A 16,698-nucleotide genomic window follows, 5' to 3' on the forward strand; every position below is an offset into this window, starting at 1 on the left:
TCAAGCCAGCCTTAAGCAGGAGCCATCAGAGGGGTCTGCCACTTCTGCCACCAACCACATCCCCAAGTCCAGTGCAGCTCAGTATGTCCTCGCAGGTTCTTGTGTATGTGACCCCAGCATGCATGTTTACAGTGGTGTTTGTATTTTTGCATGTTTATCTGTAGAATCATAAAATCATAGACTGGTTTGGGATGGAAAGGACCTTTAAAGGTCATCTAGTCCAAACTCCTTGCAAAGAGCCTGTGTGTGCAGCTTTCTGAGTAGATGGTGTGCTAAGTGCTGACAACTGTACCAACAAGATCAGGGTAGTTTTGATGCTGAAAACAAAACTTGGAGCTAAGACTCTGAGAGAAGCCCAAATATCACTGACATTGCCTTCCTTTCACAGAAAGAGTGGGAAGGCAAATGCAACCACAAGGCCTGCCTGTAATATGGAAAATACACCATGATATTCACCAAGAATTTACATAGTGATCAATTTATGTTGCCCCTGTTTGTCTGATACTGTCACTATTTCCATTTACAAATAGATGGAAAATGGATTTTGCCTACATTTAAATATCTTTCATTATCAGAAAGGTTTTGAGGAAGCAAGTAGGAGACGTTCTTGTGAAATAAAACATTGCAGCAAAAGATGGGCTTTGGTTCCTCTGATCTGATCATACCTAAGTACAACTATGTAAAAACCAACCATCAAGTTGACAAAGAATCACAGAATATCTTGAGTAGGAAGGGATCCACAAGGACCATCAAGTTTGGTCCACAGAGTGCTATGATAGCTTATCTGACCCAAAATAGGTGCCTGAATATTCTTCCCTTTATAGCTGGCTGGTGGAGAGTCACTTCTCATGCTAACAGGGGAAAGTAGGACTTCAAGTGAGCTGTTTCTTGATATAGAGGACAAAAAAGCCCTAGGGGAGACTCAGACATCTGAGGAGACCTGCAATGTGGACACACAGAATTGGGAGAGTCACCTCCCACAAGTGATGGGTTCCATTAACAAGTCCCAGACCTCAGAGAGACCAGACAGGCTGGAGCAGGGACTGGTGCTGGTGAATCTTCTCCGGCTCTGAACATGCTAAAGGTGGTGGCAGCATGAGCCCGTGCTGATCCCAGCAATGCAGAATAGCTCTGTAGCTCCAGAGCCCTGGGGTTACCCCTCTCCTCCTGGAGTGCTGCCATCCCTTGAGGGGTTGACACCATGGGGCTAAAGGGTAGTGTGTCTCCAGCACACATAGGCAGCTGGCATCAGCTCTGAAGAGAGCTGTGGCAGAATAGCATGATGTGAGGAGTATTTGGAATGTGTCATGAGAAGGATGGGAGGAAGCGAACATGAGTGCCCTGCCTGGGAATAAGGTGTCTCAGCAGCCATAGGTTGGAAGGCTAGATTAAATAGTTTTAATTACCTATTCTAACCAGTGAGAACATTTATAATCATCATGCAATAAATGTGTCTGTTACTAATCTTTCACATCTAAGATTCCTGTATAACACAAAAAAAAAAAAAAGGAAAAAAAAAAGAAAAAAAAAAAAGGAAAAAAAAAGAAAAGATGCCGAGGAGATCAACCATGCACAAGCACCTTTGCCCCATGAGACAGCACCAAAACCCCCCAGCCTGTTGTAGTACCAAGGCAGATGGCTTTCTGCACCTTCTTTTGTGAACAGCTCCGCTCTCTCTTCTCACATAGCGAGGAGTCTCATTCCCACCCGAAGGAGTCATAAAATACAGCTTTATCCATCCTGCATGCAGCAATCAGACAGGCTTAAGAGCTTAAGCACTCGGAGGGTAGCAATGTTTAAAAAGATTGCACAGACCTGTTTGCCTGCCTCGGTCTGCACCACTAATCAAAGCTCTGCTCAGCGCAGACCTGTGTGGCACACGGTCAGAGCTGGGAGCAGAGCACTGACCGTGCTCATAGAGGGGGACTTGTTCAGCTCGGTCCTCTCGGGGCAATCAGCAGCTCCACAAAGAGCCCAGTGCTCCTGCCCTGGCTCCACGCTCTGGCTGGATGCTGAGCCACAGAGCGCTGAGATCGCGCACTAGGCAAAGAAGACAGCAGCAGACACATTTCATTGCTTTAGACTGTTTTATTAAACAAAGCAAATCAAAACAAACCCAACCCCACCGGCGATACACCAGCTCCTCATTTACACACCACTCCTTTTCCCAGTTCTGGGAGAACAAAGAGGCTGAAGCGTGAATGAGATCAGCGTGGTGACTGTTACGCACATGAATATTTATTTATCAAGGAAGACCAGAAAAGGGCCAATTTGCCACCCTCCTGCACCAGCAAGAGTTTGGTCATCAACAAGTCAGAGGGAAAGGGTAGGTGAAGAGGCTGGTCCATGCCCTTGTGTGGGCAGGGCCGCGGGGAATGATGGTGAAGGGCTGTTCTTGCATCTGAGGGTGACTGGGGGAGCCACCAGACAGGAACGACACTGGGAGGATCCTGGGGTTTGGGACAAAAGCTAAGCATGACACATTTATGAAGCAAGCATACAATGTCCCTTCCAGTCATGCAGGCAGCTTGCAAGATGCCCTTTAGGGAAAAGAATTCTAAAGAATTAAATGAAAAGTTGTTACCATTCCTTGGGCGTGCCAAGTGCTCATGATAAATCTTTTTGACGAAGAAAAAAAAGCAAGGCTAAATCAAACTACAGAGCTTGTCAAGCATGAGATTTACAGAAATCTCACTGGGTTATGGGTTCATTTCTTAAACAGTTGAATTATAGCAGCTTTTGGGCATCAATATAGGAAGCGTGCTGACCCTCTCAGTGCTCTGGGGAATTAGGGAATGAGCAGCAATGGAGAGATCGCGCTGGTTATCGTCTTAATGTGTATTTCAAAGTCACTTCCGAAAAAGAAGACAAGATAGTAGTTGAGTACTCCAGCCACAGACATGAGGAACAGGAACAAAATGATGCGCTTTCCAAACAGGTAACCAGGAGTGCTGAGAAGACAGAAATGGAGGAAAGCAATTTCTTATTGTGCATCATCTCACATGAGAACCCTCAGACTTCGGACTCTATTGTTGACACCAGCTGAAAGACCTCAGGGGCTGAGAGAGTGGGGAACAATTTCTTTTCTGTCTTTCATTCCCAGGCAGTTGAGAGGACTTAAATGTAATTTTCAGGATCAGTTTGGATCTGGATTTGGCCTTCTGTTTCAGTGTAGGCTGCTGATTACAAAAGTGTCTGTTTGGAGGTACTTGAATGTGCTCATATCCATTACAGGCTGTGGGACAACTCTGTTTCACATGTGTGTAATTTGCTTTATTTATAATAAAATATAAATATTAATATGAAAAGGCAATCTTGTGCAAATAGTGGCACCAACATGCAAACCTGTGTTTCCAGAGGGTCCTGTGAGCAGGAGCTGCAGGCCCCTGACCCCAGTGCTGCTGCACATCCAACATCTCCCACAGCTACCCCCATTCATCCAAAAGAGAGGGACTTTCCTGCACTACCCAATGCCAGCAGCTCTTGCAGGCAGCCCCAGAAGCCAGTGGCTCTGCCTGCGGAAGTGCAGCATCCAGCTGTGCTGCTATCACATTCTGGATTTTTTAAAGAGGCTCTGCAAGTCCTTACCTCTGAGTTCTCTCCCCGAGGTAGCCCACAAAGTACTTCTGCCTCACAAACAGGTACATCAGGCCAGCAAAGGCAGCAGGAGCTGGGCAAAGGACAAAACAAGGCATTAACAACACCAGCCCAGCTCTCACTGTACACACTGTCCCCATCTCTGCCTGGGCTGGAATGGAAATGGGAATTTGCAGTCTTGGGTTATAGGACAAGCACTGGAACTGGGATAGAGACCTCTGCATGGGAAAAGCATGTGCCTTTCCTTCACTCCAGCTTTTCTGAAAACTTTGTGGGTGTAATCCTGCACACAGCTGTGCCCACTGCAGAGCACACACTCACCACCATCCTTCCAGTACCTAAAAGGAGCCTACAAGAAAGCTAGAGAGGGACTTTTCACAAGGACATGAACTCACAGGAAAAGGGGAAATGGCTTTAACCTGAAAGAAAGCAGGTTTAGATTATATAAAAGGAAAAAGTTCTACACTATGAGAGTGATGAGGCACTGGCACAGGTTTCCCAGAGAAGTTGGGGATGCCCCATCCCTGGAAGTGTTCAAGGCCAGGCTGGAAGAAGCTTTGAACTACCTGGTCTAGTGGAAGGTGATCCTGCCCGGGGCAAGGGAGCTGTAAAAAGATGATCTTTGAGATCTTTTCCAACCCTAACCATTCTATGATTTTGTGAAACCCAGTGTGGGCTGCACCAGGCTCAGGAAAGAGAGCCCCAACTCAGGCACGGTTCTCACCAGAAACAGAAGGCCGTTGGTAGATGTACTTCACCAGGAGCAGGTGGAGGATATATTATCGTCCAATGCTAACTTTTGAGCATTAAAAAGGGTCTTTCCCCCATAATTCTAGCCTTTCCCACTCCCCTTCTTCTCCTGGTTAAGAAACTCGGGTTTTTTTCCAGAAAGAATACACATGTACTCCAGGTAAGCACTCATCTCCATGTTAGATAAACTCACATTGCATTGGAGGGGATAACAATTAGAAATGCAGGTCAATAGTCCCACATAGCCCTCAGCACAGGGGAGAGGTGGCAGGTCTGGCAATTTAATAAATTGAGCTCATTTTCTGTCCCTAGATGGAATAATGTGGCAATAATCCAGCGACCAAGTACTAAACCCTCCACCCAAAACAAAGGGAACTCATCCATAATGCCAGTATGGGAAATCTCCCTGGCCTGGACTGCCTTGAATTAAGTCTGGGAACACATCTGTTGACATAAGCCAAGCCATGCCATGAGTGTGCTGCTACTCCAGCAGCATGCTTAGCCCCAGGACAGGGGGGTAAGAGAGGCTCCCCTGCTGCAGGAGGCTTGATCCCTGAAAGTGTAACTTCCACAGTGCTCACCATCCTCTGCTGAATGTGGTGCCAGGCTGAAGGGGGAAAAGAAAACAAACAAAGAAACAAACGAGTGTTACCTTGGCTGCAGAGAAGGCCAGCACACCAAAGCACAGCGAGGAACGTAGGGTATGCATGTCCACAGTTCTGGCTGGAATGGAATTTACAAGAGAGAAATCAGAGCACAGGCAAATAGAAAAAAAATCAGTATGTTTCACCAGAAGAGACTGGTGGCAGGTGAATTTGGGCTGCACTAGGGCCCTTGAGAGCAGGCTGTTACCACAGAGCAGTGGGAGGCCCCTGACTGCCAAGGGCTGGGCTCCTCACCCAGGTCTGCTTCCCTGTTTCCTCACTCAGATAATGGATGTCTTTGTGCTGCCTGATGAGGAAAACAAACCATCCTGCGCCTGCCTGGCACCTGTGAAAGCCACTTTCTCCCTAACCTGTTTGATCATGATAGATGCTGTGAACTTTACTGGCTTGAAGTCCTTTTAACTGAGTCATATTAATAAAGCTATTGGAAGAAACCAGCAAATGTAGAATTGCATTACAACTAAGAGTGTCTCACAGAGTTAACATGTGTCTTTGCAGGGAAACAGGAATGGTGTCCAGCTGCCTCCTTCAGCTGTGAATGCTTTTGGAGGGGGAGAAGTGAAGAAATTGAGAGTGATTCCATGTGGCAAAGGAGCGGAGAAGTGGAGAGCTGTGTGCCAAGGGAGGTGCCAGAGACCAAGGGATTTGTGTCAGCTCTGCCACCTACCTGTTCCTCAGCAGGCTGATGTCTCTGCTGGCCCTTTCCTTTTGAGCCCTTGACACCCTGGCTGTGTCAGGGGAGAGTGAACTGGTTCCCAAATGAAGGGACACAATACTTGTGATGGCTGCAAAACCTATATACATGCAGCACCATAGTGGCAACAAGGGTGCTGGATTCAGCCAGCAAATATATCCAAAAACCTCATGTCTGAACACTGAGCACAGCTAGGGATTAAGTACAAAGCCCTCATCTGAGGCAATGTGGAATCCACCCCTGGCCCCCAAAAGGGTTTGGATTTAATTTTAATGCAGAGCACGATGAACCCCACTCTGCCCACACCAACTCCTCAGTTCTTGTCTACTCACTTGGCAGTGTAGACACGGTCGAAGGAGGAGGATCCCTGCCGCTGCAACACCTTCCCATTGCAGTGTCTGCTTTCATGCTCCACTTTGTTTGCAAAAAAAGCTGTTAAAAAACCACAGAGTATTCAGTCTGAGATGTCACCTGAAGATATTGCAGAAGCTGGGCATTGTGGGCTCAGCTCTGTTCCCATGGACAGACGGCAGGAGAAGACACAGGTGCATGAGGGTGCAGGATGTGGCCAGTGTGCTCACTCTGTCACCCAGGTTTAACCAAACCCTCCATGCATCCCCACATGTCTGTATGTGACGGGTAACAGGCTCTCACCTCCAATCCCTCCCTCATCCCAACTTTGCACTTTGGGCAGTCTCTGCATCTCTGCTGCAGAAGCACTGCCCTGACCCGGTTCTTTGAGCTCCCAGTGGGAAAAGAGCTTTCCAGTCAGAGCTGCCAATCCCAAATCTTGCTCTCCAACAGAATAGGGAGACAAGGGAGTCTATTCTCTTTTAGTGAAACCCATTTGCCAAACCAAGGACATCCTGCAGGGCTGGTTCTTTTCCCAGAAAGGCCCAAAGAAAGCCTGGTCTTAATGGCTGATTTCTATGTATCCTCCTTTTAAGCAACAGACTTGTGTCAGAATGTTAGCTGCTGCAAAAATGCAGCACCTCAAGATAATGCATCATGCTCTTGACAAACACATTTTATCTGATGACACTAAACCAGAGACCATCAATCATATGTCTAAGTACACCAGAGAGAGCTCTGGCAGGCTACAAGCTGCAAGCTTTCTGCTGTAGTGCACCCCATTTCAAGTGCTTCCAAATCACTCTATGGCTTGGAATATTAACCTAATATATACACATGAAAGATAGCCCATCAGGAAATACATTATTATAGCAATAAAAATTTAGCTAGATAAGCTGCAGGATTTCATCCCTGCAATCTGAAGAGTTGCCTCTTTTTTCCCCCTTCATTGATGCTGTAAATAGGTCCTTTGTACTTCCACTGTCTTTAACAAAAATGACTGGGTTTTTCAGTTCCCAGTGTTGTGGGATCCCCTAGGTACATACAGCCCTTCTGCAGAAAAACCCACAGTGCTTTAAGCCAGCACCCCTACTCTGAGCCGGGCTGCAGATCCTCCCACAGCCACCAGCACAGTGCACTGGCTCCTGGGGGACCCAGACCAGACATCATCCGGTGGCACAGAGTTCCCAACATCTCCATCTGCACACCAGCACAGCCTCTGGCAAGAGGTTACCCTGCCTACAGCCACTAAGAGGACCTAATTGAAGAGGACAGAGTTGATCAGCACTTTTTTGTCCAGTGCTGAGCTGCAGCAATGGACTTCCTGCAGGTCTGCGACCCCATGGACTCACTGGTAGCACACCTCTTCCCTTTCTTTTATCATGCTTGAAAGTCTCTAGAAAATACCACAGACTTGGCTTTCTTTTTTCTGAGAAAGCCAAGTAAGCTATTTATCTCTCTCTCCACTGCTGCAGGTCCTGCCACTTCCCAAATATCAGCTTGCTGCTGCAGAGAAGTTCCACTATGCTGGGAGGCAAGAGGGTGCTTTCACAAGCCATCATGAGGGGAGGGAGCAGAGCAAGGCTGGAGTGGAGAGGTTTAATTCACCTCAGTTGTTCCAGGAGATAATTCCCTGAGGTTCCAAGGTTCCACAGACTGCCCAGAGGCTGAACAGTGGCAGTCCCACTCTGATCCAGGTAATGTGCAAAAGTTCAGTATAAGCCTGGTTGTTTCACAAGTCCATGCAAACAGAAACTGGGAGCTGATGATCCCATATAGCCAGTGCTTGCAAACATGCCCCTTATTTCTCTCCACTTTGCTTTCTCTGTCCTGATCTGCTCAGCAGTGACCGCTAATTTGCCCTGAAAGATGCTGGATTGCAACATATCTCTGGTAAAAGAGCAAAACTTTAGGCTGCATGCGTCACTCAGTGGTATGCGGCCACCTGAGTAATTCCGTAGGATGTGGAGATTCCGTCATGAACAAGATGACAGTAAATGGACACCAGACTGGGGCAGCACCACAGCCCACCTCCATCTTCAGGAACAGCAGCATTCAACCTGTTTTCTAGTCCTGCACCCTTTGCAGAGAAGTATTTAATTACAAATTTACATGGTACTGACTTCATGCACTCAGAGACAGTCAAGCAGAGGCCCAAGTGCTTTGCTGAATGACAGCCACAGCAAGAGTTCAACATTCCTGATACCCCTTGACAAACATTTCTACTGCTTTTATAATTGCAATGTGAAGCATAATTCACTGCAAGACTACATATCAGGTCTGGTCTTTCTGGAAAGAAAGCTTGAGAAGAGGAAACTGGATGACGCAAAGCTTGAAATCCTGGTTTAGGGCTGTCTGCCTCACGTGCTTGGCAGACTCTGCCAAGCATCCTACTTCCCCTTTTTAGTAGTTGGGTCCATAATCTCACAGACAGATAAAAGCACATGGATGGAAGTCTGACATGTCTGAGTGAGAGAAAAAACCCTGTCTATAAAGTCATATGATTACATAGCAAGAAATGTATATTTGTCACATTTTCTTAATTATGGTGTGTGCTCTGGTCTTAATGTGCCATATTCTGGTGATGTCACACATTGTTCATTTTCCAGAGAATAGCATTGGGTTAAATGATGTGGCATTTACTGCCTATGTTGAAACTAAAGCAGTCTGCATCTACTTTTTTTTTTTTGTTCCTTGGCAGCTAGGATCCCACTACTTCCCCCTCTCTGCAGCAGCCCAAGAATAGAATAATAGTTCATTTCCTAGGACTTTGTGTTCAGTGGGAATCTCCTATTTGTAATAAGAAGCCTTCACTACAGATTTCTGGAATTTTCACCAGCTGCCCAGCCCACTGCTGAATCTCTTTGAACCTGGGCAAACATAGTGTAGCTGAGGCAAAACTCAATCCTTTCTTTAAATTCTGGGCAGAATTTCCTGCTAAAAAAAGTATTTGTAAGAGAGGACGAAGAAGTTAAAATCAAATTTGCACAGGAGAGATACTTGTTTTATTTAAAAAACCTTGAAGACTATACAAGGAACTATACAACGTCTGAATAAGAGCTGGAGAAGGAAACTTCAACATCTCAGGAAATGTACAGTATTCTTGGGACCACAGTTAATTGAGATTAGTTATACTGCAGGACTTGGAGATGCAGGAAAGCAGGAGAGCTGCCTGCCCACAAATAGCCCACACAGATTCCTCCAATTCTGTTCCCTTCACCCAGCTCGCCTTGCCACCCCCCAGGGACTCCATCCCTGCCCATGGCAGCAGGGCTCAGCTTGAGAGCAGCTCTGCCTGACCATAGCAGGGACCCAGGTCAGAAAAGTCATCAAATCAAAATTCATATAGCCACAGGGTATCCTAGCATATTAGTCCTTACATTAGCTGAAAACTCACTCCAGAATGTCAGAGAGTAGGATGTGACTGCCAGGATACTGCCACAGTGTCATACAAAATTCCATGCCTAGAAGGCCGTTTCTAAAGCCAAAGCCATGCCTAAGCATGCATGCACTTATAACTAAATATTACCAATCCAAAGATCATTTCAGCATACATCATCCTGAACTTTCCTCAGCTCTCTTCTATCCCTTAAAAAAAAAGTTCATTTTTGTCTTACCGTTCTGGACGACACTGATCAGGGTGACGATGACAAGCAGGACAATGCTTCCCAGGGTCTCCTGGTCCATTTCGTGACAGGGTTCTCGGGGTGGATGGTGCAGCCTCGGTGGCAGCTCAGTGGTACGAGCACAGAACGAGGAAGTGAAGGTCTTATCTTGAATCATGAAACACTTCCTATGGTTTCACAGGAGAGTGGCAGCACCCTCTGCTCTGGTGCCTGTCAGACCACCAACCGCAGGCTCACTCACTCACTTGTACAGATGAAGCCCAGGGAAAAAAGAGATTACACGTCTGTGATCTAAGATGATACATAATGTGGAAAGATACCTATTGCCCTTCCTACACACAAGCAAACCTGGATATCTAAAGCATTTCTGAGCATTTGGCTGGCTGTGTGGAACAGCAGAAGGCTGGAAGAAACCAGTCAGGCCACCACGGCATTGACAGCAAGTGCCTGGACATTCCACAAGCAGCTGGGAGGAGACATAATGTGGACAAGTCTCAGCAATGGTGCTGCTCTCGTACAGATGCTCTTCCTGGTCACAGCTCCATCAGTCTCACCAGTGAGGAGACCCCAAGCCTGCACATCACAAGCCAGAGCTCCTGAAACCCCTGGCATTTTGGAATGGGCAGTACAGCAGTGCCGTGAGCATTGCTGCGGAGCACAGAAATATGTCTTTTGTTACCAGGCATGGATCCTGCCCCCTATGAATTAATTACTCCTTGGAAGACAGTGACAGCTACAAGCATTCAGAATTCACAGTTGTGCCCCAATTTTAGTGCTTGAAGCCCAGTATAGCTGAGCACAATTGCTGCAGCGTGTTCATAGCTCGGATCCAACCCCTCAATGAAGCTGGCACAGAAGCACAGGCTGCAGTGCTGGACAGAGGGGTGGGCTGACCTTGGCTGAACATCAGGTGCCCACCCAAGCCACTCTATATCTTCCCTCCTCAGCTGGACAGGGAAGAGAAAATGCAACAAAAGGCTAAGGGGTTGAGATAAGGGCAGGGAGAGATCACTCACCAGTTACTGTCACAGGCAAATCAGACCTCACCCTGCCAGGCAGGAGTTCCAGCAGGAGCCAAACTGTATAACCTATCTTTTTCAATGGGGACACATTTACTTACAATGGTAAGTAATTTTTGCCCAGTCTCTCTATCATGTAAATTTTTATCATCCATAGTCTTACATGTGGAAAACACTCATATACTTTGGGTATAAACAAATACACAGAAATGAACTGGCAGAGGTAGGTGATTAACTGTGAGCTGTGACATAGTTATCAGCATAGGAAAAGGCTGTCTTTCTGGGATGCCTCCCCTACAGTCCATACAGATACAGCTGTGTGAAAAGCAAGGCCATAAAGAATATCAAGGTTTAGATTCGGCCTGTGATTTTTTTCTTCAGATCTTTAACTTTTGCCAGATTTGCTTTAGGAAAAAGCCCAAATCCAAGAACATAAAGAGGATGACAACAGCTCTTTGTGAATGCTTTTATTCAGGCTAAAGCTCTCTTTTCCCCAGAATACAATCTTTTCCTACTTGAACAACAATGTTTATGTTTTCCGGTCTATGGAGCACAGGATTGTAGCCGGTATTAAGAGATGGTATTTAATGTTAAGCATCTATTAGTGCTCTGAGAAGAAGAACCCATCACCTAAAAGCCATGATGGAATGAAGTCAAAAGAAGAATATTGCCTAAGCAGAGATCAGTGTTATGACTGTAAAGAGAGGAGCTGTGCATGGGCATGGGCAAGCAGGGGGAGCTGCTGACAGGAGAGGGCAAAGGGGACAGAACAAGTTCTCAGGGCATCTGTGGTAGGAGGATTCCCACTCGTCCTCCTGCAGCAGGCATTCTCCTTCTGCTACCTGTTTTGTGCTGGTGCAAATCTAGCAGGCAGCCTGCAGCTTGCTTTTGATTTCCAAGTGGCAGTACAAGCACATGAGCCTGCTCCACCTTGCCAAGGAAACACACACACTTCCCTGCTATCAAAGGCTTCCCAGAGGTGACTTCTACTCAGCAGAACTCTTGTATAAAAGAGGGTAGGAACCAGGCTGCTGAGGTGTGAAGCTGCCATAATGCAAGAAACCCCACAAGACACCGGGAATTTGTGCCAGAAGGCTTTCCAGCTGGCTGACCCCGGCTCCCATCCTGGTGCGCTGGCCACATCGTGAGAGATGAGCTGCTGATGCCTTTGCTTTCTCCTTGTCCTGCTCTTTGTTTTGCAGCTCTTTGCTTTGCTGCTGTTCAGTGCCTCTCAGCACAGACTCATCCCCACTTTGCTCTTCTGCTCTGCCCTTCTGATTTCCCCCTGTCCCCTGGAACTGCTTTGGCATTTTGGCACTTGACATCCCCAGAGCTTTTCTGGAAACCCAGCCTGTTCCCTCCTCCCACCCAGGTTTGCTCCAAAGCCCTCCCACATGTATGTGTGGAGGAAAGCAGGGTTTCACACTCCTCCCTGCAGTAAAAAAAACAACCATGACATCAACTCCAGGGCTTGTTAAAATGATTTCTTGGTGTGCAAGGAAAAAAAAGCTTTGCCAGCAAGAACCACTTTCGTATGGCTGCCTTAAGAAAGGAGCTGCAGGGTTTTGTTTGGTTTGATTTTTGTTGTTTGTTTTGTTTTTTAAGTCAGCATCACTCTGAGGGCTCTGCTTGAGGAAAAACAAGGAAATCAAGACGGTATGTGAGACATTGAAGAATAATTCCCTTTACCATGGCAAGGCAACACTGTTGTGTAGCCAGACTGAGCAGAAACCTCTTGTGGGAAGGAATATTACCTTCCATACTCCTTGGCACTGTAATAGCTGAAGGGTAGGAGATTCTGGCAATATTTTTGCAATTTGGGGAATTGCCTTGGCAAGGGAGAGCTAAAATTACTCTGCAGCAGCTTTTTCCATATCTACACACTAAATTGTTCCCTCTCCCTGAGACCTAAACACACAGTATCAGTGTCTGGATAAGACAAAGGTGGTATCACTGGAAAATCCCATTCACCTGGGAGAAACAGCAGTGCAAAACACCTCCATCATATCTCACTTGGCTGTTTGAATAAGGGATTCTCCCGAGTAGACAAAAAAAACCCGAAAAGGGGGTATGAGGGGAGGGATACACACCTTGGGGAACTGTGCCTGCACCTTCTGTAACCTCCAGCTGTGGTCAGACTTCTTCAGGCACAGGCAATTCAGCACTTCAGCAGCTGCTGTCAGATCCCAGCCCTTTTGCTTGCTGCATGGCTCTTTGACATCCACATCACCCTGTCCAAGGAAGATAACCTTGACTCAGTGAGCCATGAAGCTCACAAAAATGTGCAAAGCCAGCAAGCTTTTCCAGTTGCACTGCGAGACTTCCTGCACATTAATCTCCTCCCCTGGAATCTTGAACAGCCAGTCAAAATAATCCCTTTGTAGAATTGCTTTCATGGTGAAGAGGAAAGGAGTGGGAATGCAGATCTATAAATACCTTTGGGGATGCTCATCTCTCCTCTCATGCACTCTGATCAGAGCTCAGGAGAAAGGAGTCCAATGAAAGTGTGCCTCTTGATAAAATAAAGGCTGCTCGTGTGAAGCTCCCACATATGAAAGCCAGGTGACACCCAGCTGTCATGCTTTGTCACAAATGCAAGGGGACACAAGCCCCTTGGACTGTCTGGTTAATACGAGCAGTGTGCTCTGCAAAGGTAAAGCGCCGCAGCCTCATCAGCTGTAGTGCACAGGCACACGTGTGGGTGACTCCCTGCCTGCCTCAGCATCCCATCCTCGCTGAACCTGACAAAACCCCAGCAGAGAGCATGAACAGAGCTGCAACTGTGAAGTGCAGCACAAAGAAAAGGGCAATGCTGCAAGTTTTAAAATGCTGCCTTCATTCTGCACAGCCAAGAGAATGAGCTGACAGAGCACCGCCTCAAAAACCCCTCCTTCTCCACATTTCACAGGCTTCCTCCTTTCACTCACTGTTTTCATATTCCTTTGGTACAAATTCAGCTCAAAATAGAGCTGGAAGACAGAAGCAGTAGTCCCTTCAGGTCCCTTGGCACAGGCTCCCCCTCCTCACCCTCTTTGTCCCATTGTCACAGTTCAACCCCAGCCACAACTTAGCCCCACACAGCCACTTGCTCACTCCCCACCAGTGAGATGGGGGAGAGAATCAGGAGGATAAAAGTGAGGAAAGGGTTAGGAAATTCCACACATGCAGGCAAACAAAAACAATAAATGCATTCACCGCTTCCCACAGGCAGGCAAGTGTTCAGCCATTTCCAGGAAAGCCAGGTTCCATCACACATAATGGTTACTGTGGGAGGCAATGCCATCACTCCAAATGTTCTCTCCTTTCTCCTTCTTTCCACAGCTTTATATGCAGAGCATGGTGCCATATGTTATGGGGTAATCCTTGGATCTGCTGGGGTCAGATGTCCCCGCTCTGTCCCCTCTCAACTCACTGGTAGGGTGATGTGAGACACAGAAAAGGCCTAGACTTTGCATAAGTCCTGCTCAGCAGTGACAAAAACAACCCTTTGTTATCAGCAGTGCTTCCAGCACCAGTCCAAACCAGAGCTACATGCCAGAAGCTAGGAAGAAAATTAACTCTACCCAGAGTATTTCAGATCTGGCCTCACCAGAGCTGAGCAAAGAAGCAGAATCACTTTTCTTGACCTGCTGGCAATGCTTTGTCTAATGTGACCCAGGGTACCACTCACCTTCTTGACCACAAAGGCCCACCGCTGGCTCATGTTCAACCTGCTGTCCACCAGGACAACCAAATTCCTTTCTGCCAGGTTGAATTCTAGATGGCACCATGATGGGTTTTTTTTTGTCTACAAAGCTGCAGGACTTTGCACTTCTCCTTGCTGAACTTCCTGAGGTACCCATCAGCCCATTTCTCCAACCTGTCAAGGTCCCTCTGGATAGCAGCATCACCTTCTGCTCTGTCTGCCACTCCTGTGGGTCTGGTGCTGTCTGCAAACTTGCTGAGGCTAAACTGTGGCCCATCATCCAGATCACTAATGGAATGTTGTGCAATATTGATCCCTGATGGCATCCAACTACATCATGCCACCACACTGTGGACACAACAGTTTGGCCACTTTTCAGTCACTCACTGTCTGCTTATCAAACCCACACATCAACAGCTTCTCTGCAAGGATCTCATGGGAGGCAGTGTCAAAGGCCTCACTGAAGTCCAGGCAGACAATACCCCTGCCCTCCTCTCCTCTACCAGGCCAACCACTTCACCATGGGGGTTTACCAAACTGTCTAACACGACTTCCCCTTGTTCGAGCCATACTCACCAACTGCTGGCACTTCCACTGTCTTTGATGGGCCTGAAGGTGGTTTCCAGGATTAGCTCATCCATCACCTTCCCAGGCACTGAGGTGAAGCTGACCCCAGTCAGTAGTTCCCCCAGTCATCCTTCCTGCCCTTCTGGAAGGTGGGGGTGATGTTGCTTTATTCCCATCCTTGGGCACTTCCCCTCATTGCCATGACTGATCAAAGCTGATGGAAACTGCAATGGATCTACCATCTGTCTCAGCACCTGTGGGTATATCCCACCAGGGCCAATGGATTTATGCACATGCAGGTTGCTTAAGTATTCCCAGACTTGGCCCTCATCCATCTAGGGTATATCTTCCTTGCTGATTTGTTTTTTGTAACTCATGTTTGCTGCCATTATCACCTTATCATCTTTTAGGGGGTTGCAATTTGATTAATAATTAGTTTCAATTAATTTTATAGACTGTTTAGAGCTGAGGTGAGGCTGTCTGGGCAGCAAATTCACAGGTCTTTCTCTCCACTCTGCTTTGAGAAGACTCTCATCCTGTCTCATTTCTGTTCCTGCTTTCCATTAGCTCTTGCAAATAATTATCAGAGGACTATGAATCAAAAGTCACTGTGGAGTTAATTTTGTCTTCTGTTCTTCAAGTTGTGAAATATGCATATTTTATGATTGGCTTTTAGCAAATATTAAAATGAATATTATATGTGTTGTGTAAGAAAGGTATGTTGTATTAATTTTCTTAAGTAGTGTGTTAAATATAGTTTTAACACAATGTTTAACATAAAGTTTTAACATAATAACATAATGTTAAAATAGAAACTATACTATGTAAGATACTTTTTTTTAAAGGAAAGGACTCACAGCGAGATAGCAGCCACAGTACACCTAAATCTTTCAGAGGAAACAAATTTATTGCTCTCTTATTGAATTCTTCCCACCTCGCTCAGCCCTGAAGATGCCATTAGGATTAAGAGGAAGAAGTTGACACTGACCACACAGAATCCTTTGTTTGAATGGAATTTACGTGTCATGTATGGGGTGCATGAACATGCAACAGGCTGTTGCTTTTAAGGGTTAATCCTCTATTAATGGGTGTCCTTTTTCGGGCTTATGCTGCCCAGAAGAGGTACCCAGACATCCATAACTCTTTGTTTTTATTGTCTCATATTGCCTTAATCCAAATTGTCCAAATTATTTTTACCCTAATTATATTGTTATTTTTATAACCATTTTATTATTATTAAACTTTAAAAATTTTAAAAACAAGTGATTGGCGTTTTTCACAAAGTCTGTGGTCACAACTACTCCTTTTGGCACTGTAATTATCAGAACGAAAAATGTTGGATCCCTTGATCACCTTAATAAGAGGGCAATGCTAATTTTTGCCTTCCTCATCCCTGGCACATGGTGTCAGAGCTTCCTCTTGCAAGCTGAGCTGTCTCGGGGAGCAGCCTTCAGGCTCCCATTGGCAACCGTCCCACCAAGAGGCAGAACTTCAACCACTACATTTTTCTGCTTGTCCACTCTTCCCCAGTCTCCCAGGAAAACAAAGGGGAAAGGCCACGGAGAAAACAAAACAGGGAAGAAAAGGAAGGGCCGTTTTTCAGATTTAAAAACCACTCGGGCCCCACGGCCGGTGATTAAAGCCCAGCCCAGGCCGCCCCCGAAGGAGCGGGAACGGGAAGGACACAAAGGAGCGCAGAGCCCGGCCCGGCCGCCGCGGGACCCAGGCGTGGCTCGGCGGCATT

The 16,698-nt window shown here is 46.6% G+C and overlaps 1 protein-coding gene across 1 annotated transcript; it reads right to left on the bottom strand.

Annotated features, from left to right (window-relative positions):
- Positions 1 to 2,069: 2,069 nt before the first annotated feature.
- ALOX5AP (arachidonate 5-lipoxygenase activating protein) lies at positions 2,070 to 13,028 on the bottom strand. The gene is made up of 6 exons (XM_064729550.1): positions 12,793 to 13,028; positions 9,675 to 9,927; positions 6,039 to 6,138; positions 5,000 to 5,070; positions 3,589 to 3,670; positions 2,070 to 2,951 (listed from the first exon to the last, which is right to left on the bottom strand). The coding sequence occupies exons 2-6, from the start codon at positions 9,838 to 9,840 to the stop codon at positions 2,789 to 2,791; spliced, it is 582 nt and encodes a 193-aa protein (XP_064585620.1). The 5' UTR covers positions 9,841 to 9,927; positions 12,793 to 13,028; the 3' UTR covers positions 2,070 to 2,788.
- Between the last annotated feature and the right edge of the window lie 3,670 nt (positions 13,029 to 16,698).

This window comes from Zonotrichia leucophrys, chromosome 1, assembly GCF_028769735.1.
Source record: "Zonotrichia leucophrys gambelii isolate GWCS_2022_RI chromosome 1, RI_Zleu_2.0, whole genome shotgun sequence".
NCBI lineage: Eukaryota > Metazoa > Chordata > Aves > Passeriformes > Passerellidae > Zonotrichia > Zonotrichia leucophrys.